The 25,971-nt window shown below is 45.5% G+C and overlaps 1 protein-coding gene across 1 annotated transcript in view; it reads left to right on the top strand.

Moving 5' to 3' along the window:
• TENM4 (teneurin transmembrane protein 4) overlaps nucleotides 1–25,971 on the top strand; it is a 404,318-nt gene that overhangs the window by 325,977 nt on the left and 52,370 nt on the right. The window contains exons 17-21 of the mRNA XM_014790360.2: nucleotides 5,810–5,929; nucleotides 11,149–11,410; nucleotides 14,032–14,299; nucleotides 17,321–17,464; nucleotides 20,469–20,718. Of these exons, the coding sequence (XP_014645846.2) occupies nucleotides 5,810–5,929; nucleotides 11,149–11,410; nucleotides 14,032–14,299; nucleotides 17,321–17,464; nucleotides 20,469–20,718 (1,044 nt within the window). The remainder of the gene's footprint in view (nucleotides 1–5,809; nucleotides 5,930–11,148; nucleotides 11,411–14,031; nucleotides 14,300–17,320; nucleotides 17,465–20,468; nucleotides 20,719–25,971) is intronic.

The raw sequence follows: 25,971 nt of genomic DNA, 5'->3' as shown, positions 1-25,971 counted from the left end.
TCTAACATGTCAGAACTAGTGGATCCCCAAGAATATGTATCCAGGTGGAAGATGTCAGGCTAGAAAAGCTGGTTGAGGAAACAGGCAGAGCGCTGAGATGGAAATCTAGAAAGAGGCAGCAGCAGAGCAGCCCGTGTGGCCAGGCTGGAAAGAAGGTCTTAGAGGCTACAGAGTGGACAGGGTCAGGCTTTGACTGGGAACCCCTTTGATGGGGTAGTTTGACAGGCTGTGAAGTGAGGCTTCTCATTTAGGCCCAAGTAAGGTTCTTATAAGACGCTGGCTAAAGTATAGAAGATGCTGGAAAGATCCCCAGTCAATCAGCATGAGTTAGCAGAAAACAGTGTAAGGGTTGGTACAGGTCAGGCATATAAATCTGTTTCAAGGATGTAACGCAAAGGAGTGATTTGCATAACCAATAGTAGCACAGAGTAGCAAACACTTGAAAGCAGAGAAAGGCTAAAGTTACTTTTTGCCACCGAGATCCCAAACGATTATTCCAGTCTCCTGAGTACTAGCTTCATTGGCTGTTTTCATTTAGTAACAAAAAAGTTAAAGCTGCCGTTTTTATCCCTTCACCTTCCTTTATCTGCTTGCCTAATATACGTTGAATAACAAATATGATTTAATTTCTGATGTTCCTTTTTTACAGTTTTCAAAAAAGAGGTACAGATGAGGAGGCTGTGGAATCAAAGTGGCAGGGCTGCAGGCTGAGGCAGTGGGGGATGTAGGGGGTCTCCAAGGGAAGGGTGCAGTATGGGCTGAACAACTAGAAAGGCCCAGCCCCTCCAGCCCTCAGTTCCCTAGGCACGTCCCTGGCAAGGTCAAGTAGCTCCAAGTTCTCTGGCATCACCCCCACCTTCCGTTACAGAAACACATCAGTTCTTTAGTCATTCAATAAATAATTTATCAAAAGCTTACTCTGTGACATGCACTCAAATTCCAGGGCAAACGCCTGTTTTGGTGGAGGCTTTCTTTTGCCCATTCAGAATTGAGCATCGACCATGCTGAGTGCTAGGAATATAGCAGTGAGGGAGATGTGGTCCTGTCTTCAAGGAGCCCATGGTCTGCTAGGAGACGGAGTGACAGCACTCAGAGCTTTTGCAGAGGCAGCCCAGAGGGGCGGGAGTGCTGGGGTACCGCTTGTTGAATGCTCCAGGTGGGTCCCGAGAGTGAGCGGGCGGTGTTCAGGTGAACAGTGTAGGTGGAAGGTTCCATATAGAGGGAACAATTCAGAGATAAGTATAAGCATTGTATGAGCTCCATTAAGATTCTGAAGCCACGTGTAGAAGGGCTACTTGAGCTGGGTTGGGTAGCACCAAATTAAAACCATTATACATTCTTAAACATGCGTTGGATTCCATATTACATCAGGTTGGGAGAAATTTCAGGCTGCGTGGACAGATGAGAGAGTGGAGGTTCAGAGAGGTTGGATGACTCTCCAAGGTCATACAGTTAGTTACCAGGGTCGGAACTAGGAACTGACTCCTTGCCCGGGGCTCTTTCCACCACACCCCTCCCTCTTCTCCCTGACTGACAGGTGAGGTTAGTTTCTTATGTGCTCGATCCTGTTTCCTGGTGGTTTAGTCTCTCCAACAGTTTCCTCTCTTGATCCCAGACCTAACCACTGTCCTCAGGAAGCAGTCAGGCAGATCTTGCCCCTCAATGGCGTCAGCAAGGGAGCCTCAGTCAGGCCCTGAGCGTCTGATTGGACTAATGCCAGCATGCTTGACATCCCCCCTCGGCCTGCTCCTTCCTGGCAGAGTTCACGCAGCCTAATTGCTTGTTTTGTATCCCAGCTGCCTGACATATGCCAAACCCATGTGTTGACTCACTGGTGTGAGAGACAACTACACTTGGGCATTTTCAATTTGGCTTGGGTGAGCTCCAGCCAGCAACTGGGGACTGTAATTCATGCATTTCTATAACCTCAGCACCTAGCACAGTGCATAGCTTATAGTAGGTGCCCAGTTTTTAAATTAAATTAGGGTGAATTTTATTGACTACAGGTGCATAACGCAATAGTAAGAGTAAGGACATGGAAGTAAGAAGTCCCAGCTTTGAGTGTCAGCTCAGCCAATTGAGTTCTTTGCTGTATGACTCTGAGCAAGTTTTTTCTCTCTGAGTTTTAGTTACTTGATCATTTTTCACCTGACAAACACTCAAGGAGCAATATCCCGTGCTTACCCTAGCCACTGGAGATGTGGTCCCAGCCGTCCTGTAGCTCACACGTAAGCATGTAAGATAGCTATGTTAATGGAATGATATCATTATATGACAAGCACCATTATGGAGAGGTACTTGGAAGGTTTAGAGGAGCCTAGAGGAGAGGTGATTAATTGTGCCCGGAAGAGTTGGTAGCAGGCTCACTGAGGTGATGACAGCTTAGATGGGACTCTGAGGATGAGTAGAAAATAACACCCCAAAACTCCATTATGCCAGGACAGTGACCAAGGGAAAGCAAAACACGTCAAATATAGGACGAGTGGTAAGAGGATCGTACGAGCCTCTGGGAAGCCAAGTTGGTGACAATGATTTGCCCCACGTTTTAGTGATTTCTCACAAAGGCGGTCTTCCATTATAGAATTTCACAGTCAAAGCAGCAACTATTTCTTAGGCACATTGACTGTTAGTTTGGGGTAACTGTTCCAGTGATATACAGAAGCCAGCTCATACCAGCTCACAAGAACTGATTATTCAATGTCCAGGAGTTCTGCAAGCTAGTTTTTAAACACAACTATTATTAAAAATTAAATTATTTAAAATTTAAATGAAATAAATTATATTAAAAACAGAGGTAAAAAATAATCAAAACTCATCACTTCTTAATTATTTTACTGTATTTTACTATTATCTTTGCTCTTGAGTTTATTTAGGACTATTGTATCTTTATGGTGGAATTGCTATATAATGGTGTCTTACTTTGCATCTCTTCCCAACTCTGGGTTCAGTGACATCTCATTGGTAGCATGAAATCAGCCATGGTGGAAGTATTTACACCACAGAAATAGGAAATGCTATAAATTAAAGCTATTTTTCTTTTGAAAGCCAATTGTTAAATGTTTACCGTGTATATCACTGGTGGTATCCATAGAATAAATGGATGAAGAAAGAAAGCATTTGAAAGCCCAGCACCCACTTTTTTCCAAACCTCCCTGGACAAAAACAGATGGCAGAAGACACATTTCAGAGGCCTCCAAACAGCAGACTTCCCCATCTCTTTTGTTCCAAGGAAGGCTTTATGTTAAACTGGGTTTTCTTGACAACTGAAAATCATGGTCAAACAGAAGGAGGATGGAAGTGTTTTTCTCCAGGACTTAATTCCTGAGCCAAATGCCTGTTTTGGCAAGAGGATTCTGTGGCCTGTAGGGGTACAGGGAGTCAACTTAATCTTCTCCAGAATCCAAAGCAATCCACAGGATCCTGGGCTAAAATTACATCTGCTCTGGCTTGCCGAAGTGGAGGCTACATGATAGCCAAATGGTGCTGATTTAATGTTTCCCAATTATCAGGTAATCCCCAAAGAGAGATAAATCAGAGGAGGCTGGCCCACATGTGTGTGAGGGGCAGCAGCCGGGGCAGCAGCCAGGGCAGCCCCAAAAAGGAAACCATCCCCAGAGGGCTGGTTATTGTCCAGGCAGAATCTGAAGGCACATATGTCAGGAGAAGGCTGGATGGTAGCCAGCACCAGGAGATGAGATCTGTTAGTAATTCTCTGGAAGGACAAAGTTCCAGCAATAAGAAATTCAATTTTCCTCCATTAAAGAAAGCATCTCTCAGTACCAGCTGAATACAATTGATGGAATAAATCTTTCCCATTAGCGGAGAGATAATTTCACGTAAATATATTGGGAGACCTTTGGAGCAGGACTGAGAGTCTTTGCTGAGCCTCACTCGCTTAACTTGTTTGCCATGTAATTGCATTTAGACCAAGGGCCTCGGAAGGAAATCACTGACTGAATTAGCATTAACCAGATTGTGTGTAGTGAGGTGAGGTGGGGTGGGGTGGGTGGGGGCGGGGAGCTTAATGCATTGTGGGTAGTTGTTCTTGCCTTCAGAAAGGACAAGCTGACACTAGTGAGACCAGCTGCTTACAAGCCTGGTGTTAATTGCTTTTCTCTTCAAACAGAGAAAAGTTTATCACTCTAGGAAGGTAGAGATGTAGGTACCTAATAAAGCAGAGGCTGAGTTTGAGATCTTTTTTTATGAATGCCCATGGGCCTCATCAGTAGCTCTTCCCTAGGCCAGAAAAAAGCCTTTTGAACCAAGGTGAATGGAGAGAGTTGTCTGGACAGCAGCACCTGCCTCTTGGCCTCAGATTTGTCTTGTCAACATGGAAAGTCTCCCCAGTGCCCTGATCCCTTAGGACATTGACCCAGCGAGCACCTTCATTTCCACCCATTGCTAGTGGTGAGCAGACCAGTCTAGAGTTGGACCCCAAGTTATGCGGCCTGGACACAAGGCCTGGGTCTGCCAGCACCTCCCTGTGTGGCTTGGGGCAAATAGCATCTCCTCTGTAGACCCCAGTTTCCTCTTCTTCCAGTAACTCAGTGATTTTCCAACTGGGTTTTCTCTGGCTTCCACAGAGACTAAGACTCTACATAGTTGCCCTCAGAATCACTCCAGGAGAGGAGGCCTCCATCTCTGCTTCATCTAGAGCAGATCTTATTTTTGTTTTATACTTTGGGGGTCCTTATAAAATGTCATCTGCTAAAAAGCTTCTGTAACTGAAATCTTTGAAAAAACCATCATTCTTGATGATCTCTACTTGTCCCACTTATTTACTCAATCTACCATTTTTTTAAACAATGACCTCATAGTTGTTAGGCATTTCCAGGCACTGCAGAGAGAAAGAAGGAAATAGACCTTGACCCTGCCCTCAAAGAGCTCAGGGTCTAGTGGAGAGGAGACACATGTGTAGTGTGGTAGGGTATCAGGGTTTTTGTGTCAGGTTTTGGAAAAGAGTGACCAGTTCTAATTAGGCCCATCAAGAAAGGCTTCAGGGAAGAGGTTTCATTTGAAGCTTGGTCTTAAAGGATAAGAGTGTAGAGAGAAGGGTGCAGGAATGACATTTGAGGCAGATGGAAGAACGTTGCACAGACACAGAGGCTTTAAACAACATTTGCCTGGCAAATTTGGGAAAAGCAGATGGTTTGTTGTCTGGGATATAGAGGGAAAGTGGGAGGGGGGATGTTGGGAGAGGTGACAGATCCTAGAACCCACTCCAAGGGGACGCTAGCATCTGCCCTTCTCCTGTTTCCAATGCCAGATGAGAGGAAGTACCCTCTCTCCTGTCCGCTTTCTTGTATGTCCACTTCCAATGAGACTACTAGTGTCAATAATAACCACTGCCATTTATGGAGTTTACTCTGTACCAGGATGAAAAAACAGAGACTCAAAGAGCTGTCACATTGCTGTGCAAGTTTAGAGAGCTAGAAAGTGGCAGAGCTGGGATTCGAACCCAAGGCATGTGGCTCCAAATTCACACGCATAAGTACACTGTATAGCCCTCTTGGATCAGCTTATCTCCTTACAGCATAATAGAGTATCCTTAAAAAATAACCTCTGAGTGAGATATCTGAAAACGTCTCCCAATAATAATTCTTTAGAGGACATTTTGATGCCTTAAATTGAGGTGATATGAAAAAAAGAAGATTATTGTGCATCTTGAGCGAATACCATGAGCCCCTGGTTGACAAGATATGTCTGAGTGACCTGCCTTCTGTCTTCTGACCTCCAGGAGTTCCCTGCCAGCCAGGGTTCTGAGCATGAAAAGTAGATCATGTAATTATTCTCTCTTCTGTATCCGCAGGCATGCATGTGTCATTCGTGGTCAAGTGATGACATCAGATGGGACCCCGCTGGTTGGTGTGAACATCAGTTTCGTCAATAACCCTCTCTTTGGATACACGATCAGCAGGCAAGATGGCAGGTAGGAGACCTTTTGTGGGCCAGGGTTAGTGAAGGCCCTGCTCTTATGGTCTTGCCACATAGCTGCTGCTGGAATGACAACATGGAAAGAAGAAGGGACTTAGATTCAGAGGACCTGAATTCAGATGCCCAGCTCTGCAATTCAGTAGCTGTGTGGCCTTGTATCTGACTCTGGCCTAAACCCCTTTGACTATAAATTAACCAGTTTCTTCTCATTTGGTTCTCAGAGTAGGCATAAGATATCTTATTCATATGCTCCTGCTCCATGGTTTATGAGATAAAACACTGTCACATGGACCACTTTCTACAGACCAGACCACTCCAGAAGTCTTAGCATTCTTGCTGTGTGGTTGCCATCTGCAACCACCTAGGTCTATGGAAGCCACTGGGTGATGACAGAACTCTGACCTTTGGATCCCTGTGAGAACCATCACTGGAATGAAGTAAAGTTTCTTTAATCACTCTAACTCTCCCATTTGCTAGCTATGTGTTCTTGGACATGTCTCCTCACCTCTCCAGGCCTCAACTTCTTCATCTGTTAAATGGTCCTAATACTATTTCACAAGTTGGTTGTAAGGATTAGATTCAATGATGGATGGGGAGGCATCTTGCACATAGTAAGTATTTAATAAATGTTAGTTCCCTGCCCCACTCTGGTTCCTTACTTATTTCCAGGGTCTGGCACATAGTAAGTATACAATAAATATTAGCTGTTTATTAAAATTACAAATTATTAAACGATGATAAGGTAATGATTACAATACAAGCAATGAAAATATTTTGGAGAAAAGGGTAGGGGAAAGAGGAAAGTGGAATATTTAGGCTGTCAGTGGTAACACGTCCTCTATTTTTAATAAAATCAGGTGATGGCAGTCCATCTGGCTAAGTGTAGGCCCATAAGGTTGATTTTCACTCTGTGTTGGAAATTATGCTCCAGGCTGATTGATTTTAGCACCTCTTTAATCCAATATCAGATGTGAACATGTCCCGGCCGAGGTGATAATGAAGTAAAGGCTCATCTGTTTGTAGACATGTGTGCCTCTTAGACAGGGTTGGCAAGCTTGGCGTGGGGAGACCTCTCCCCCCTCCTCTCACTCCCTGTGAATGGGAAGGGACCCAGATGGAAGAGGCTGGTGGCCAGTCTCCAGGGGTAACCTGTCCAGGCCACCGCTCCCTGCCCCACACACGTTCTGTCCCAGGAAGCACCTCTGTGCAGACTTCCACTGCAACATGGAGGCATCTCCTTCCCCATGTTCTGTCTTCCAGCTCAGGCTGCCTGCTTTATGGAAATGGCAGATGTGAGCATCCTAGGCAACAGGTATTCTGACTACATTATTACCTGCTGTGAAACGGTCATCAAAAAGGAGCCATGAGGACTGCTCTATTTTTTGCCATGAAACTTGTCTGTCATTCATGTGAGGTGGGAAATCATCAGTCCTTTGCCCTGCTGTGCTTGGTTAGGCTGGGTCCACAAAACGCACTAGAGTCCTGTAAGTTTGGTGGCCCTTGGGAAAAGCCCACTTCAGCACCTCTAGGCCTCGATTCCTCCTGTTTGTGCTGCCTCTGCAATGTCTACTGCCCCTTGAGAGCATGGGGGTCCTGGGAGGTGAGTATCAGCCATATTTCCTGCATCGGCCTGCTAAATTACATCATATAGCCAGAGTTGCTACAACTTAGAGCTTGAGTTTCAGAACAATTCTTACCAATGCACTATGGGGCTTAAATTCTCTTCCCAACTTAGACACTGCATAATGTATGAGAGAGTCAGTACTTATTCTCTAAGTGTCTGAAGATCCCTGTTTGTTAAATGCAAGTAGGTAGCATCTTGCCCATTTCCCTCCCCCTCGTCCCTGAATCACCTTCTTTCTTACCTCTAATACCCCAGAAGAAACTGTGAGGCTAGAGATATTGTCTGGAGATAATAGTCTATGCAAGTCCAAGACCATGTCTGTCTCATCTTTGTGTTCCTCACTTTCCAGGCAGGCACTATGATTCTCGCCCTCGGCCAGCTCCTCCTCTGCACACACTCACACACCATGCTGAAGTACCAGCCCTCAAGTCTTAACAAGAGCTCATAAACAGAAGACAATAGCAGAGAAGTTAGCCAAAGATATCATTAAAAAGATGGAAAATAGAAGTCATGAAGAAAAATTTAAAAGGAATAGCAGACAAGAGAAGCAGTTCAGACTCGTTGAATTGAAAAATGGGATTATACAGAGCCTGATGCCCAGAGAACAGGGCCCTGTGCTTTTCCCATCCATTATCCCATGTATCTAATTAATAATCCTGCCAAGTGATTATGATCATCAGCTTCATTTTACACAAGGAGAGTGAGGCTCAGACAGGTGATGTAACTCACCTGTGGAGTAAGGAGCAGTGCTTGGACTGGCCCTACGCTGTTTGGGCCTTGACTGAGAACCAGGCCTTCCCTTTAGGGTCAGATTCGTACTCATGTCCACAACAAAGTTTCCATCCAGATGAGCAGGCCTGGCTCTTGGCAAGAGCCGGTTACACCTAGCTCTTGGCAAGGCCAGCTGCCCTAGCTTGCACACAGCCTTGAGAATATGTCTTTTCATGTTTGTCTTCACTCCCTCTCCACATTCATTCTCTCATGAAGAGAGCTCATAAGTCAGGCCAGAATTCTGTTTGACAGTTAAAAATGTTCTGTCCAAGTACAGATGCTATTCAGTTCTGTGGGTACTGAATTCAGTACTCTGGGTATTTCCCCTAAACCGTGGATATTCTCCTGGAAAGCCAAAACCTGAACTCTTAGTTCAAAGGAACACCTTCCTGATATTTTTCTATCAGTAGTTGTCAAAGGATGGTGGCACCCAACTTCCTCCACCCAAGTGTGGGCCTAGAAAGGGCTGAGTGAGAAGCAGACGAAGTGGGTGAAAAGCTTCTACAAAAGAGAGACGAATCAGGCTTTGGAGCTTGGGGACCCGAATCTGGGGCCTGTGTCTACCAAGAGCAAGATTTGGTGCTAAGAACAGTTCAATGCAAAATCCTTGCAGCTTCTAGAGGAGAGTAAAGCAAGCTGGATCAATGAGCCCAATCCCACAAGGTATATTTATCAGGGATAAAGCTTAGGTCCTACACTGGGGTCTCTAAAACCAACTGCACAGGTAAACATTGGGTTGACTTATAATAACAGCCAAAGTAAGAAGGAACTTAGAGTGTTTGGTGGACAGTCAGTTCAGAATAAATTGACAGTGTCACTCATGCATTCATTCTATAATCTGTAACCATCAAGCACTGGGCTAGGTTCTGGAAAGACTGAGAGGAGTCAATGTCCCTGGGCCAGAGAGTTAAACGTGTGATTCCATTGCGATGTGATGTGGGCTCTAAGGAGGAGTGCACATGGTGCAGTGGGAACCCAGGGGAAGGAGCTGGAATTCTGACTGGGCAAGGAGGTAGCAGGAGCTCTCCATCCAAAAAGCAAGATGAGTGGAATTGCAGGATCATATGGTAGTTCTGTTTTTAATTTTTTGAGGAACCTGTATACTGCTTTCCATAGTGGCTGCACCAATTTACATTCCCACCAACAGTGCACAAATGTTCCTTTTTCTCCACATCCTTGCCAACAGTTGTTATTTCTTGTTTTTTTGTTAATAGCCATTCTAACAGGTGTGTGGTGATATCTCATTGTGGTTTTATTAGCATTTCCCTGATGATTAGTGATGTTGAGCATCTTTTGTCTGTTGGCCATCATGTGTCTTCTTTGGAAAAACATCTATTCAGGTCTTCTGCCCATTTTTTAATTGGATTGTTTTTTTGATGTTGAGTTGTATGAGTTCTTTATATATTTTGGATATCAACCTCTGATCGGATATATGACTTGCAAATATCTTCTCCCTTTCAATAGGTTGCCTTTTCATTTTGTTGGTGGTTTCCTTCACTGTGCAATGGCTTTTAGTTTGATGTAGTCCCATTTGTTTATTTTTGTCCTTGCCTGAGGAGACAGATCCAAAAAATGCTGCTGAGACCAATGTCAAGAGCTTATATGTCAACTATACTTCAACAAAAAAAAGAAGCAAGATGAGGAAGGACAGGCCTTAAAAATGCATCCTAAAATAATGCCTAAAAGGAATTTGTCCAAAGAGACATCACAGCCAGGAGGTGGTAGGTGGAAAGGATCACTGTTTCCAAGTCCTGAAGGACTGTCAAAGGCAGAAATAGCAAACTAGTTTGAAGTCACCCCAGCAGGTAGAACAAGGCCAGTGGCTAAGGAGCTATAAGGAGAGGGACCAGTTCCCTCTCCTCTATAAGCAGAGGCTCAATTCCAAAAAAAAAAAGTCTTAACAGTCAGAATTAACCAAAGATGGGACAGTCTTCTTATAGAAATAGCAAGCTCCCCGTCACTGGAAGTGTAGAAGCAGGAACCAAATGGCCCGTTCGTTGTGATTCTGTAAGAGACTAAAGCGTCAGATTGGAGCGGACAATGAACATGAACAAAGGCTGGGTGACCAGCTCTCAGGGATGCTGTCATGGAGACCTCATCTCAGATGGGCGGGTGGGACTCAGACTTCTCGTTCCCATTTCACTTCTAATATACTGTGATTCTAATTGTGCCTATCTCTAAATTGCTTAGCTATTTTGTAATTCCAAAGGGCTGTTTTGAGTAATCTACTATAATCAGAGATAAAATTGCTGTAGAGTCATAGAATCTTAGTGATTTAAGAATAATCCCTTTGAACCTTTACACTTTATAGATCAGAAAATTGAGGATCAAAGGGGCTAAGTGACTTAACCCAAGATCACACAGTAGTTCATGGCAGAGGCATGACAAGGCTTAGGGTTCCTAACACCAGGGCAGGGCTTGTTCCACTTGATTCTGCAGACTTTTCGCTGGGCTTCAGCTCTAAGAGGCCCTAAGTACCGGAAGCACCATAGCAGAGACTCATCAGCAGTCCCGTGTCCTGGCAAATGAAAGCGCTTTCCATGGCAGTGGTTATTAATTTGGTTTCAGCAAATTCTCTATGGTAATCATTTTCCAAAAAAAAATAATGCTTTCTGGGATCTCTGTTACTGTTTGTGGCTGCAGTGAAGTCGTTTAGGTTTTAGAGCCTCCTCAACAAGTGCCCAGACCTTTTGGCATAATTTTTTTTCCTTTGTTTGTCTGTCTCCTCCTCCTGCTTCTTCTCCTCCGCCTCACCTCTTGTTTCCTGCTTTTTCTGCTCCCCCATGTCCTCTCCTTCTCAACCCTGCCCTCCCAAACAGCTTTGACTTGGTCACAAATGGCGGCATCTCCATCATCCTGCGTTTCGAGCGGGCACCTTTCATCACACAGGAGCACACCCTCTGGCTGCCTTGGGACCGCTTCTTTGTCATGGAAACCATCATCATGAGACATGAGGAGAATGAGATCCCCAGCTGTGACCTGAGCAACTTCGCCCGCCCCAACCCTGTCGTGTCTCCATCCCCACTGACATCCTTCGCCAGCTCCTGTGCAGAGAAAGGCCCCATCGTTCCGGAAATTCAGGTACCCAGCTTCCTTAACTGCCTTTCTCCATGATTTTATTTCATTTGCGGGGCACAGGAGGATCTCAGAGACAGGGAAAAGAGAGACCCCGTCAGCCCACAGTGCAGAATCCAGCTGCCAGACTCCACAGCAGCCATGGTGTCAGGATATGATGGCCACCCCTCTTACACACTTGAGACACCCAAGCACTGTAAACTGCCTGGCACACTCCAGCATATAATAAATTCCCACTCCCTTTCTGCTCCGCCAGCCAGTTCACTTCTTTCCTTATCCCCAAACTCCAGTGTCCCCCTCCCTCATTATTTCTGTTAAAAATATTTATGATGATAGGTTCTACCAACAGGAGTGAGACAGAGGGTCCCAAATAGTGAGCATCATAATAAAGATCAAATGAGAAAGTGTACATGAGGTGCTTAGCACAATGTCTGGCACCCAGTAAGTACACAGTAAATTTTAGCTATTATTGTTAAGATTATTTTACACATGCTGCCTTCATGCCAGTTAAGCATTGCTTTGGCTCAAATCTGTACACGCAAGTGCTTTACTTAATTATCATTAAAAGGAAGTAATTTGGAAAGATGCATTCTAATCCCATAGAAATCAAGATAGATTCTTTGCCTAACGTTAAGCTGTGCAGAGCTGAATTTCTTCCGCCATCCCAGCCCAATTTCTAATGGCAGAAACAAAGGCCTGAGGAAGAGGAGAGACGGCAGGGCAGGGAGAAGCCCCAGTCGTCTCCTCTGCCTGATGAGAGCTCCCGAGATGTGCATGTTAATGGATTGCCAGTGATGGAGGAGCAGGGAGTTTATCCATTTTCGCGTGTACATTTCACGCCTGGCTGAGCAAACACATCTCTCTGCATGTGCCCTGTTGAGTGGCTTCACATGCCAGCCCTCAAGAAGGAAATACAACCATTTTGAAATTCTCATTGCACCCACAGGTTGAAACCTCCCTCCTTTTCAGAGATTCAGCACTTGTCTCCTGTCTCAACTACCAGGCTGACCTTTCTTATGAAGTGGTTGTCAGTGGAGACAGAGCTTACTGGAGAGAAGTAATTTGTTACTCAACCCTGGTTCAGCTCCAGCTAGACATTTTCCCAGGAGCAAGAACTTTGGAACAAATGAGGTTAAAGGTCCCACCCTCTTTACAGCGCTCCCTGGGCTGGGTGCCTATGAGCCCAGCTGGGTCAGAAACCTTGCTTATTATCAGATTCGTGAAATACATGAAAACACACTCTTGGGTTTTCCCAGTCATTGACTAGCCTTTGCAAGTACTGGGAGATGTAAATTTTAAAGGGTATGTTAAAGAAGGTAAATATCTGTGAGAGCATCAGGATGGCACTTAAACTCTGCCTGTGGTTTACTACGGTGTGGAGCCTGCTTTGCCTAGAATTTGTAAGCTGAAACTTAAGAAGATTGCTTTGCTTTAGGCCCAACCCCTGAAATTTTGTGTGTTCAAGAGAATAGGGAATGGGTGGGAGTTTCACACCCATCTATGAAATGGAAAGAAAGGAAAAGGCTGTCTTGCTGAAGGCCCAGTTCTTCTGTGAACATGAGAATAGAATAATCACTGTCCTTTTAATGGATACGTTAGCCTCAATTGATTTAATGTCACCTTCTTAAAACAGAGCCCAGAGCATCAAGCTGATAAAAGTTCTCTGCTTTTGCCATGTTCCTGAGCACCCTGGCATTAATTTAAACTTTCCATCTTGGAACTGAGCCCATTGCACCCAGTAGACAAAATGCTGCCTTCCCCACTGCTCTGTTCATCTAGCAGAGCATTGGAGCACGGAAGCTCCGTGTAGCCGATTCGACCTCTTTCTACGGATGGGCTGGGGGTATTAGCCACAGGTCCTTGGCAGCCTCTGCTCTCAACCCTGCCTAATTGTTTGGTCAACATCTCATAGTCTCTGTTTACTTTCCTGAAGAGGAAAACCATTTAAAACAGATCTTACTTTAGGAAAATTTTGAGAGAGAAGCAGTCCATTAGTCTGAGGGAAAGGTCTTTCTTCATAGTACCCCATGCTTCCAGCAGCACCACCACCAGCAGCACCATCATCCCACTTAGTAACATTTATTGAGTATCCGTCATGTGCTGGGCACTTTATGTGTGTGACTTTACTCAATCCTCACACTAATCCCGTGAGGAAACTGAGATTCAGAGCCTCCATGAGTTTTCTAGCATAACACAGCTAGCGAATGAGAGGCGACATTATGATAAGTATTTTACACACATTGTCCTCCGTGTTCCTCTAAATAATGCGATGAGATGAGCCTTGTCCTTCCTGTTGAACGGAGGAGGAACCTGAGGCTCAGTGAGGCGGGGTTGTGCTGCGGAAGAGTTGGCCTCTGAAACCAGGCCTTCTGACTCTGTGTCCCTCCTCCTCTTCCCTTTTCTCCCTCTCCTCCTTTTCCCTCTCCTCCTCCTACTCCTCTTCATGCTCTGCTTCCCCCTCTTCTTTCTTCTCTGTCTTCTAGTTCCTGCTCCTCCTCTCCCTTTCTCCCCTCCTCCCTCTCTGCTTCCTCCTCTGCCTCTTGAACACCCAGAGTACGTGGGGCTGTGGCCATCTTCCCTCCAATGGTGACTCCATGACCATCACTTGCTGTGATCTGTCTCTCCAGGCTTTGCAGGAGGAAATCTCCATCTCTGGCTGCAAGATGAGGCTGAGCTACCTGAGCAGCCGTACCCCTGGCTACAAATCTGTCCTGAGGATCAGCCTCACCCACCCTACCATCCCCTTCAACCTCATGAAGGTCCACCTCATGGTGGCAGTTGAGGGGCGCCTCTTCAGGAAGTGGTTTGCTGCAGCCCCAGACTTGTCCTATTATTTCATCTGGGACAAGACAGACGTCTACAACCAGAAGGTGTTTGGGCTCTCAGAAGCCTTCGGTAAGCCTCCCAGCCACGGGACTCAACACCATCCTCAGAGAGACAATAGCACTGTGGGGACCGGGCTCTTTTTCCACCACACTTGTTTCTTCTTCCTCCCTTCCTCTTCTCAAAAATACCTAAGGTTGGGGCTGGCCCTGTGGCTTAGGGGTTAAGTGCGTGCACTCCGCTACTGGCGAGCCAGGTTCGGATCCCAGGAGCGCACCGAGGCGGCGTCCCACGTATAGCAACTAGAAAGATGTGCAACTATGACATACAACTATCTACTGGGGCTTTGGGGAGAAAAAGGGGAAAAAAAGGAGGAGGACTGGCAATAGATGTTAGCTCAGTACTGGTCTTCCTCAGCAAAAAGAGGAGGATTGGCATGGATGTTAGCTCAGGGCTGATCTTCCTCACACAAAAAAAAGAAAAAATACCTAAGGTTTAGTTGGCTCTCAAGACCTTTCAGTGACCATCCATGACTTAAAAAGAATGTACTCAAAGACCTAAATGTGGAAAACTTAACCATTAAAAAAGAGTTACAAAACCAAAAAGGCCCTTGAAAAGCACTGTGGTGGTAGTGGTATTTGATGGGCTAAGAGAGGCTATGCCACAGAGATAGAGCCATGTGGACATGGCCCTGGCCCCCACAGCCATCAGGCCTTAACTTACCCATTAAAAATATGGGAGTCTGGGGGCCAGTCTGGTGGTGTAGCGGTTAAGTTCGTGCGCTCTGCTTCGGTGGCCCGGGGTTTGCGGGTTCTGATCTCAGGCGCAGACCAACACACCGCTTGTCAAGCCATGCTGTGGCTGCCTCACGTATAAAGTAGAGGAAGATGGGCACGGATGTTAGCCCAGGGCCAATCTTCCTCAGCAGAAAAAAGGAGGATTGGCATCAGATGTTAGCTCAGGGCTAGTCTTCCTCACACACACACAAAAAATATGCGAGTCTGGAGCCCCTGAGTTTCTTCAGTTTTATTGAAGTGCAGGAGCTAAGATTCTCCCTTCATCAGAAAGGCTTTTGGGCCTCTTTACCTCATTTCCAATCAGAGAGGTTGTCTCTGTTGCTGTTATTGCTGTCCTTTTTTAAGATGAAGCAGAAGGTGGCTGTAGTCTCACCTGGAGTCCCAGCCCCACACAGACCTTGGACTTCAGGGGCTGGCTATGCTCATTTCAGCTTCCGGATTAGAGAAGGGCCCCAGCAAGGGTTCAGAACTGGACTGCCAGCAGTCCTAACCCCTGCAGGGCTAATCCTCCAAGCACTAACAGCCCAGGAAATCTCTTCTCATCTTGAACCCTACTCCAATTTCATTCCCCTTCTAGATTCAGCAAAGGCAGAATGAGGAAGCAGAGAAGGAGCAATATTGTAGAAAGAAAGAAAGAAAGGAAGGGAAGGAAAGGAAGGGAAGGAAAGGAAGGGGAGGGAGGGAGGGAGGAAGGAAGGAAGGAAGGAAGGAAGGAAGGAAGGAAGGAGAATGTTTGAGCACCTGCTTTAGGTGATGTGCTCCCTTGTACGTTGGGATCTCAGTTCATCCTCACAACCACCCTGGGAGTCGGAAATCGTCCTCAAATTCTGCATGAGAAAACTGAGTCCCAGAGAGGTGAGGTGACTTCCAAAGGATGCACAAGGAAGGAACAGAGCTGGGCTTATCCCAGATCTTCTCTGTAGTTTTGCATCCCACCCTACCCCACAAGGGCACATTGGGAGGAAAGATGCCATCTCTCACTGTTCGCGATCCCCTCTGTAAACCCAACTATTTTTATTGTCTCTTCAAAAACGAAGCTTTACAACCTCTTCAGATGAAATGGGCACATTTAGTGCCCCCCAGTCAGTTAAATAGAGAAGTGTCTGCACAGTGAGACGTCAAGGGCTGAAGTTCACTTTCCTGAGATTACAGGTGACCAGTAGGAGGCATAGTGGCTGCTTAAGGGACTCAAGGTCACAGGGAAGAGGTCACAGGGACCTCTTCCAGCCACATTCCCCTCCTTCCACAGATGGCCAGCAATCTTTTATGGCACCTAAAAGAAACTTTAAGGGGCTGCGCAATTGTTAATTCCTGTCTTGAGTGTGTGGTAGAATATTGCCCACTGGAAAATGTCTGCGCAGAAAGATACCTGGAAGAAATGGCATTCCCGTCTCTGCTGATTCCTTTCCGTAGGCCAGGTACAGGGCTTCTTCCAAACCCAACCTCAGGGAGCCTGCCATGGTTAGCCTGCTTCCCAGGGACCTTCTACAGAGGCCTGGATTTATGAAAGAAAAGTGAAACCAGGAAATTGTCAAGCCTTAAGACCTCAGAGCAACTTTCAGCTTTCAGAGCACCCAAACTGGGCTGCTTTTCCATGTATTCATTACAAATGATTTTGGATTTTTTTCTTTATCAAAGTTATGCCGTGTTCATTAATAAAATTTTGATAAATGGACAAAAAAACAGAAATAAAGTTATACATATTCTGTAAAGAAAATGCAAACACTTGTTAACATTTAAATTTTCTTTCTTTTTTCATGTATAGTTTGTTTTTTTTTAACACAGGTATAATACAGTATAGAGCCAGTCTTTCAACTTAGCATTTTTTCATAAGCATTTTCCATGTCACCCCGTGGTCTTCTTGACCATAATTTCCAGTGGCTGCGTAATATTCCTCAAGTGGATACACTTTGGTTTGCTCAACCTCTCACCCCTTTTGAACCTTTAGATTACTTCCAGTTTTCCACTGTTATAAAGAATGCTGCAGTGAAGACTTTTGTGCCTGAAGTGTTTTCCATGCTAAAGATTATTTCCCTAGAATTGATTTGCTTGGGTCCTTTTTAAAGTATTTAGTACATTTGCTTAACTTTTCCTAATAACGTACAATCACTCTTCCTAAAAAGTATATTGAGGCCCAGCATCCCTGTGTTCGTATTGCACATAGATGTGATTCCCCCTTAGAAATACGACCCTTTTGTCCTCGTCTACAAAGACAAGCAGGGCCTTGCATGCAGGTCTGAAAGCCAAAGACGAGGCTTTCCTTACCTATGCATTTTGTACCTTTTGTTTTCTACAGTTTCTGTGGGTTATGAGTATGAGTCCTGCCCAGATCTGATCCTGTGGGAAAAAAGAACAGCAGTGCTACAGGGCTATGAAATTGATGCTTCCAAACTGGGAGGATGGAGCCTGGACAAACATCATGCCCTCAACATCCAAAGTGGTGAGTGGATTAATAGACTTCCAGGAGCCAGGCCAGGGGTGTGACACTCATCTCATAGCCTTTGTGCCCAGCCGGACAAAAGATGCACGCTTCCAATTACATAGGCTCATATGTGATCAGTCGGTCAGAAGGACTAGTCAACAAATACTCCATGGGTACCTGCTCTGAGCTTGTCACTGCTAGGCACTGGGGATGCAGAAATGAAAGGCCTCAAGAGTGCACGCTGATCGGAGGCAGACACTCCCCAGGCAACTTCCATGCTGTGCCATGGACAGCACCATCCCAGAGGGAAGCAGGGGACACTGTGGGCACAGAGAAGAGGAGCACCTCACCCAGCTTCTTGGTTCAGCAAGGCGGCCATTGGGAGAGAACTCCCGAACTGAGTCTCAAGGGGTCCAAAGGATTAGCCCTGTGTATCAAGTAGGGAGAACATTCTAAGCAGAGAGCACAGTGTGTGCCACAGCACTGAAGCCTGAAAGAAGAGTAATTGGAGAGAAGGTTCATTGTGGTTTGAGCAAAGGGTGAAATGCAGGGGCTAGCAAAAGCCAAAGCTGGGGGCTTGAGCAGCCAGAGCCCAGGGTAAGAAGATTAGCACTTCCAACTTCATCCAGAGGCAAAGGTCAAGCCTCTGAAAGGTTTAAAGCATGCAAGTGACACAATCAGATCTGTGTTTTAGATAGCTCACTCTGACTGTGTTCTGAAATGGGACAACTAAATATGGCAATGATGTCAGATATCTCCTGCCTAATCTGTAGATGCAATGAATGCCTATCAAAGCCACCACATGTTTTGGGGGGAAACTGACAAACTAATTCTAAAAGTTATGATAGAATAAAGATTTATGAATAGGTAAGGCAATCTTTAAGAACAAAAAAAGAGGCACTCACCAGATATTAAGCTATCTTAGAAAATCATAATATCTAAAACTGTGTGATGCTGGCACAGGAACAGATCAATAGATTCCATGGGACAGAACAAGGAGTGTTCTGTCACTCACAAACTGTGAGCAGTAATTAGGACTAGGTTTGGCCATGAGTGTCAGAGGAGCCAAAATAACAGAATTGCAAACAAGTTAAAAGTTTGTTTCGGAGCCAGCCCAGTGGCATAGCAATTAAGTTCGCACATTCCACTTCGGCGGCCCAGGGTTCACCGGTTCAGATCCTGGGTGCAGACCTATGCACCGCTCATCAAGCCATGCTGAGGTGGTGTCCCACATAGAGCAACTAGAAGGATGTACAGCTATGACATACAACTATCTACTGAGGCTTTGGGAAGAAAAAAGGAGGAGGATTGGCAATAGGTGTTAGCTCAGGGCCAATCTTCCTCAAAAACAAAAACGTTTGTTTCTCACCCACCTGAAAGTCTGGAGGTGGATAGTCCAGGGCTGGTTTGGCACTCTGCAGGGTCACAGGTCTAGGCTCCTCCCTTCTCATTGCTCTCCTCAGCCCTCCATCCCCAAGGTCATGGCCCAGGGTGACCGCTTCAGCTCCAGCCTTCACACCCACTTTCCAGCCAGCAAGAAGGAGGGAAAGGACTAAGAGCAAGCCTGTTCCATTGTAAGGACACCTCCCAGCAGCTGCCAGAACCACTTCTACTTCCACGCCATTGTGGCCAGCAGTTAGTCACCTACCGAATGTAGCTACACACAGGGATGGGAATTTTAGTCAGTTCCAGATAGTCATATGCCCAGCTAAACATCAGAGGTTCTGTAACTCAAAATATGGACAGGGTGGATAGGATGGAGATCCGTGGAACACTACAAGTTTCTGCCACACACCATGTATATATAGGACCTTGGTATATGACAGATGTGGCATCAGGTATCAGTGGAGGATGGATAGGTGTTTTAGGAATTGGTATTGGGAAAATTGTCTCAATGTGTGGAGAAAAACAAAATTAAGTTCACACCATATACAAAATAAATAAAATAATGTTTGATTAAAGATCTAAATTTGAAAGATAACACTTTAAAATTAATAAAGAAAATACAGAATACCTTTATGATCTCAGAGAAGGATTCCCTAAAACCTAAAAACAGCACAAACATTAGAGTAGAAAAATGATTGGTTAGACTACCTAAAAATGGAAGATATCTGTTCAATAAAGGACACAGCCAACACAACTGACAGTGTGGGAAAAGATTCTTGTGACCATAAAAAACCAAACTCACTCAGGCTTCAGTCTGGAAGGGGTGAGGCAGGAGGCTGAGAGTCCCATGGGAAGCTGTGGCAATAATGCAGTAGATAAAGGATGATCTGGGTGTGAAAAGAAACAGTATAGATATGGGATGAAGCTTACAAGTCAAGGTCAATCCCTTCATTTTGCTGGTGGGGAAACTGAGGCCCAAGGGCAGTTAAAGCAGTGAAGGGACCTATGCAAGATCTGGGATCAGCCCATGAGGTGAAAACCCAGGTCTCTTGACTCTACTTTGGTGAGAAGAGACTCTGAGTTTCACTCATGCATTTCTATAAACATTTGTTGGTATCAACTCTGTGTCAGGTTCTGTGCTGGGCACTGAGGGTACAGAAAGGGAAAAGACATAGTCTCTGCACTTGAAATGGTATCAGTCTAAAGAGAGAAAAAGACATAAGTGCAATAAGTGCAATAGAGAATTCTTGCTGTAGTACAGACATGGACCAGGTACATGAGATGTGTGCAATCTGTCTGAGAGGAGTGAAGCTGAAGGATTGAGAGCCCAGATCAGGAGTGCTTCTACTATCATCCATGTGATCTCAGGTAAGCACCTAGCCTGTTCCCCCTGTTAGTACAGGGGGAACAATAGTACCTATCTTACAGAGTTGTGAGAATTCAGTCAGTAAAGCAGTATGGCCTGTTCACGGCACTCTGGATTTCATTATGGGGGAGAGGTGGCCTTTGGAGATGAATCTGGAAATGGCAGGCAGAGATCTTGCATTCCTCGCAAAGTCAAGGTGACTCTGGTCGGCCGCAGAAGAGAGCCATTCTCTGCTCCATTGGTGGTTCTGTTTTTCTGTCCTTGTCACAGGCATCTTGCACAAAGGGAATGGGGAGAACCAGTTCGTGTCTCAGCAGCCACCTGTCATCGGGAGCATCATGGGCAATGGGCGCCGGAGAAGCATCTCCTGCCCCAGCTGCAATGGCCTTGCTGACGGCAATAAGCTCCTGGCCCCCGTGGCCCTCACTTGTGGCTCCGACGGGAGCCTCTATGTGGGAGATTTCAACTACATCCGAAGGATCTTCCCCTCTGGGAACGTCACCAACATCCTGGAGTTGAGGTATGTAAGCTGATGCCTCCCTCACAGTTCCTAGTAATGCCGTCCCTTTGCCATCCTCTGGGCACACCTGGCATTACCCACTGGGCCCAGAGAAGGGGGAAGGACAGAGCCTCACCTGTCAGCTGTCAGACTCTGGGACTTCTCACTTCTGAGCTCAGAGGCTAAACTGTAAGCTGGGGGCTCTGGGGAAGCAGGCGCTGCTTTCCACCAGGCTCTGCAACGAAGACAAGCCACTCTCGGAACAGGGAGATGTCCTTGGTGTCCAGGTGAGGTAGAAGGCTGCTAGCAACCAAGAATTAGACTCTTTGGAAGCCCTTGAATCTTCTGTTTCCTAGCACCAAACTGATTGGAATGAGTCACATGAGTCTTTATATAAGGACAAGGGATGGCATAATGGACAAGGCCCCTGTGCCAGTGTTCCCAAGTTAAGACTCATCAGAGTTAGTGGCAGTTCTCTTTAGCTGCCCAATACAGAGGCCCATAGGCTAAAATCAGCTATGCAACTCTGCTCTTAACCAGAGCCCACCAAGTCACCCTTTTCTTTTTCCCCATCCTCACCATGAGTGATGGAGCCCAGCTGCACTTACAGCTCAGGGAAGGGCCTGATATGTTGGATTTTCTCTATGCCTCCCTAAACCAGATCTTTTTAGAACCGGAGCACTGTCGTAGGTTGGGTTCTAGGGTTACAGAGAAGCTGTGGTTAGAGACGGGGAGCCCACTCTCCCTTGCAGGAAAAATTGCACTAAGTTGCTCACAGCTGCTTTAGGGAATGGGATCTGCCCGTCTCCTGGGCTGGGGTTCATGTGAGCAGGACAGGCCGTTGAACTGGAAAGCGTTCCTCTAAAGTGGTGAGGGGAAAAGGAAACGCACTTTTGCGAGGCCCCTGCTATTTTACCAGTATAACAGTTCTGCGAGGTATTTATTTCTATTGCCCTTGACAAACAAGGAAAAGGAGACTCAGGGAATTTAAAGAACCTGCCCAAGGTCCAGCTTCTAGAATGGCAGATCCAAATCCAGAAGGCCATCATACAACTCTGCCTCGCCAAAGTATTGTCACCTGGCCCAATGAGGGCCACTTTGGCTTAATGCCGTGTTAAGTTCTTCCCTGGAGGCAAGTGCCTACTAAGACTCTCACTCTGCAGTGCACCTGTGAAAGGAGAGGAAGGCTTGCTGGCTGACCGACAGCCATCACGGCCCTCAAGAGGAGAGTGTTAGTATTCGCCCGCACACACAGGGACCAATGAAGGAGAGGTTCTTCGGCCACGAGAAGAATCAGAAGCTCACATTCTGTGGACTCAGAAAACCAGATCTCAGGCTGAAGGAGAACAAGGCCCCCGGTGGAATATTCTCTGCCTTTCTTCTCTCTTTTGTGAGTTTGACTGGCATAAGCATCTGTCAAGAAAGAAGGAACCCTGGAGTGCATTTGCTTCAGTCAACTGCTTATATTGTCTTTGCATCTCTTGCACTGTGATGGAAAGAGCCATGGACTAGGGGGTCAGCCCACCTTGGCGGAGAGGCTGTACAAGCAAGACACTTACCCTCTCTGGGCCTCCATTTTCACATCTTTCGAATAACAGATCCAACTTTTCCCTATCTCCCTTCCACAGTGGCGGGGAGATCATGGAAGACAGTGGGTAGGGAAGGGAAGAGTAAATGAAATTTGGAAAGAAAACTAAATTTATTAATATGTTATCATCTTGATATATTTTATTCCAGTCTTTTTTCTCAGGCCTGTTTCTCTGTGTCATCCCTTCCCTTCTAATTATAGTATATCTCCAATTCTGTATCCTATTATGAGGAGGATGGTAGTGGGCTATACAAGTTTTGATAACTCTCTGTAGGGCAGCATGCACACAGACAGAGACACCGCAGTGAACATGTGTGTCTCTAGGAATGTGTCTCTATACAGGGGAGGGAATCCACTGTCCCAGCCTCTGTCTTAGCCCTGGTGAAAACAGCAACATGTCAGCCTCATCCTGTTCCCCTGAAGTCAGCAATAGTGGTGCAGGTGAAACCATGGCTCCTCTGTGATATGTAGCTGCTTGTAAGTGAGCTCACTGACAAGTAATATCCAATATAAAATATATGAGTGTCAGAGCTGCTAAGTCTTTATTTATTATAGTATTGTACAGTACCATTGCTGTCAAGTTTTCAGGCTGCTAATAATGCTTCTAACCCTGCTGCTAACACCTCATTCTTTCTTCTATTCCCTGCTCTCCTGTCTTCTGTCAGAAATAAAGATTTCAGACATAGGTAAGCCAACCAGTGGAGAATTTCCTGTCTCTCCTCTGCCTTGTTGCATGTTGTATGGTAAGCTGCACGTGTCAATTTCAGATGGCTCAATGGCAAATGAATCCTGTGTGATTGTAAGTGATTGGGGGTAATCAGTTACAATGAGAGGCAGTCATTAATAACGGTGGGGCAGGTGGCAAAAGCCTGAACTCCCTTCATCTCTAGCAAAGTGCAGCAGTTACTCTGGTAGTCTGTGGACATGACAGACTGAAGTAATTGGGGGGAAAATTTAAACCTTGGCAGAGTAATTTGAACACCATAGTCTGCTTATCCTTAGAATAAATGAGGACATCATCCTAACTGTGTTGAGTGACTTTGATGGTCACAATGGGAAGTCTTGAGAACATTTTGATCAGACAAAGAACCTGGAAGAGGACAAGTTTCAGATTTTCACTTCTATGGGCATTCCAGGGGCCTTGGCTTTGGTAGCTGGGATGCCGGGTGACCCCAGCAGAAGGTCTGCCAGCAAGGACAGAGTGCAGGGGATTTTCAGACTATACGGACCACCCAAAGAGAGCAAACCCCAAATAAGAACTTTCCACAGGGTAGATTGTCATGTAGGCTCACAGTGACACTGCAGAAGGCAGGAATGAGCCTCGTCAGACTCACCGAGAGACATGTCTGCCTGTCAGCATCGCCTGTCATTGTGGCGCTCGTCTGACTCCTGGGTAACAGTCCTACCTCCAAGTCTCCTGGCCTCACACACATTTGGGTGACTTAAAAGTAGCCCTGAGAAGATGGAGCTGTGTCTTGCACTGCTACGGAGGTGGCTCTCAGTTATCCACATGGAGCATATGGGGCAGATGCTAAGTTGGCATAAAAGAAAGTCTTGGGATGGTGGAAAGAGTCAAACAGACCTAAAATATGATAATTATTATATCTATATATCTCCATAATTAGATATATTATTCATGTAACAATCATATATATTTTTTAAGATAATAATAATTAACTTATAGAGCATTTAGTGTGTAGCAGAGAGGGGGTTAAGTGATTTACATGGATTATAGCATTCTGTCCCCAAACACCCTGTGAAGTAGGTTCTCATGATTACTTCCAACTTACAGATGAAAACACCAAAGCTCCCCAATTGTGTGGCCTTGAAAAAATTACTCCATCTCTCTGAGCTTTAGTTTCTAATTTGAGGTTGATAAAATCTCTCTTGGAGGTTATTATAAGGGTTACAAAGGATGTTTGTAAAGTATCTAGCATTGTGCCAGGCACAGAGAAGCGCTCCAGAAATGGTAGTAGTAATAACAAGTATTCTTATTCTTATTATTATCATCATCATAACAATTAGATGATGCCGTCACCTTTCCCAAAAAGGAATTCAGTCCTCTTACAACCAAAGACACACATAATTAAAGTAAATTAAATAGAAATTGGGAAACAAACAAACAGGAGGAAACAGATATATGTGATTGTACATCAGATTAGACTCTGAGCTTCCTGGCAGCCAGAGTAAACAGGAAAACATAATTATTTTCATGATTTGCATTATCAGAAATGGGAAAATATGCCCACTTCTCAGAGTAGGAATATTTCTTCCTAACACTGAAATCTAGAAGAGATTTTCCATGAGCTTTGTATGGATGGTACTGAACTATGCGTTGATATGTGCCCTCAAGTTCAGTTTTACAGAAAACACAGAAGTACATTTCATATTAAGATCTTGGATGAAAACCTAGCATTTAATGTTAAAACTTCCCACCAGTGGTGGTAACTACCTGGGACATAGAGGGGCCACAAGAAGACCTAGCTGGGAAGAGCCAGGAGGCTAGAGTGTTTGTCCAGCTCTGCTGTGCATTCGTCCTGTGGCCTTGGGCTGACCACCTAGCTTCTCTGGCATCCAGTCCCATCATCTGTAAATTGAGAGAGTTGTGGTTTGGGTGCCTTTTGTTTCTGATGTTTTGTCATCTTTTGAGATATCCATGGTATGATTTCAAAGCCAGCTTCCTGCCCTCTCTCAATTTGTTGTTTTCTCAGGTGCTAAAAACTATTTCTAAAGTGAACCAAAGTGGAAAGGAAAAGAGGAATTTCTTTCTGCTCTCCAGTTTCCTAAAGACAATCAGGAGTGAGAAGACCTGGGTTCCAGCTCTGATTTTAACCGGCACTTAGATATTGGCAAATCCTTTCCTCTCTCTGGGCCTTAGTGTCCCCATCAGTAAATGTCAGAGGTGGATTAAAGAAATTCTAAAATGTTGTCCTCTTCATCCATTAGCATTTCCTGTCTCAGCTGCTCCCAGGAATAGCGTTTGGCTCCAGGCTGGTGCCCTGAGTCTGTGTGTGAGTCCCCAGGGCAGGCTCATCCCTGCCTTTGGCCTTTTCATCCTCAATGCCAACCCACCATGCTGGGCATGCTCAGCACAGGGACCCTTAGCCCTTTGGGATCTTCCTCCGTGGACCCCTTCAGGGAACAAGCATCCTCACCTCTTCCCCAATTTCTTCCCAGGGTCATGGAGGAATATTTGAAGCCTATTTGAGCCCCTGTCTGTGTGGCTCCAATGCTCAAGTCTCCATCAAACCCAGCTACACAAATTTATGTTAATTCTACCAGAGCCCTTAACTGCCACAGGAAATAGGTCGGACAGGACAATATTAAGTCTGACATACTTGGCTTTTCCATTATGTAGTAACATAAATATTCTGGAGGTTTCTCAAGGTGACCAGCTGCCATTTATTGGGCATTTTTATTTTTTAATGGAATAGGCACTGTGTTCAGGGATTTACATTCTTTTTACAATTTTGTCCTCAAAATAGCCCTTTGAAATAGATGTGATTATCCCCAGTTCTTAGATGAAAAAACTGAGGCTCAGAGAATGAAGTGATTTGCCCAAGGTCACCTACAAGGAGGCGGTAGAACTGATGTTTGAGCCCCTGTGTGGCTCCAATGCTCAAGCTCTTCTCACTGCTTCCAAGAATCAGTGGATCAAGTTCTGCCAGGTTGCCACCTGATGCTTC

Source organism: Ceratotherium simum, chromosome 7 (genome assembly GCF_057802395.1).
Source record: "Ceratotherium simum simum isolate JZ-2026a chromosome 7, ASM5780239v1, whole genome shotgun sequence".
Classification (NCBI taxonomy): Eukaryota; Metazoa; Chordata; class Mammalia; order Perissodactyla; family Rhinocerotidae; genus Ceratotherium; species Ceratotherium simum.
The sequence above is the reverse complement of the archived record's forward strand: the minus strand, read 5'-3'. Positions and strand labels throughout refer to the sequence as shown.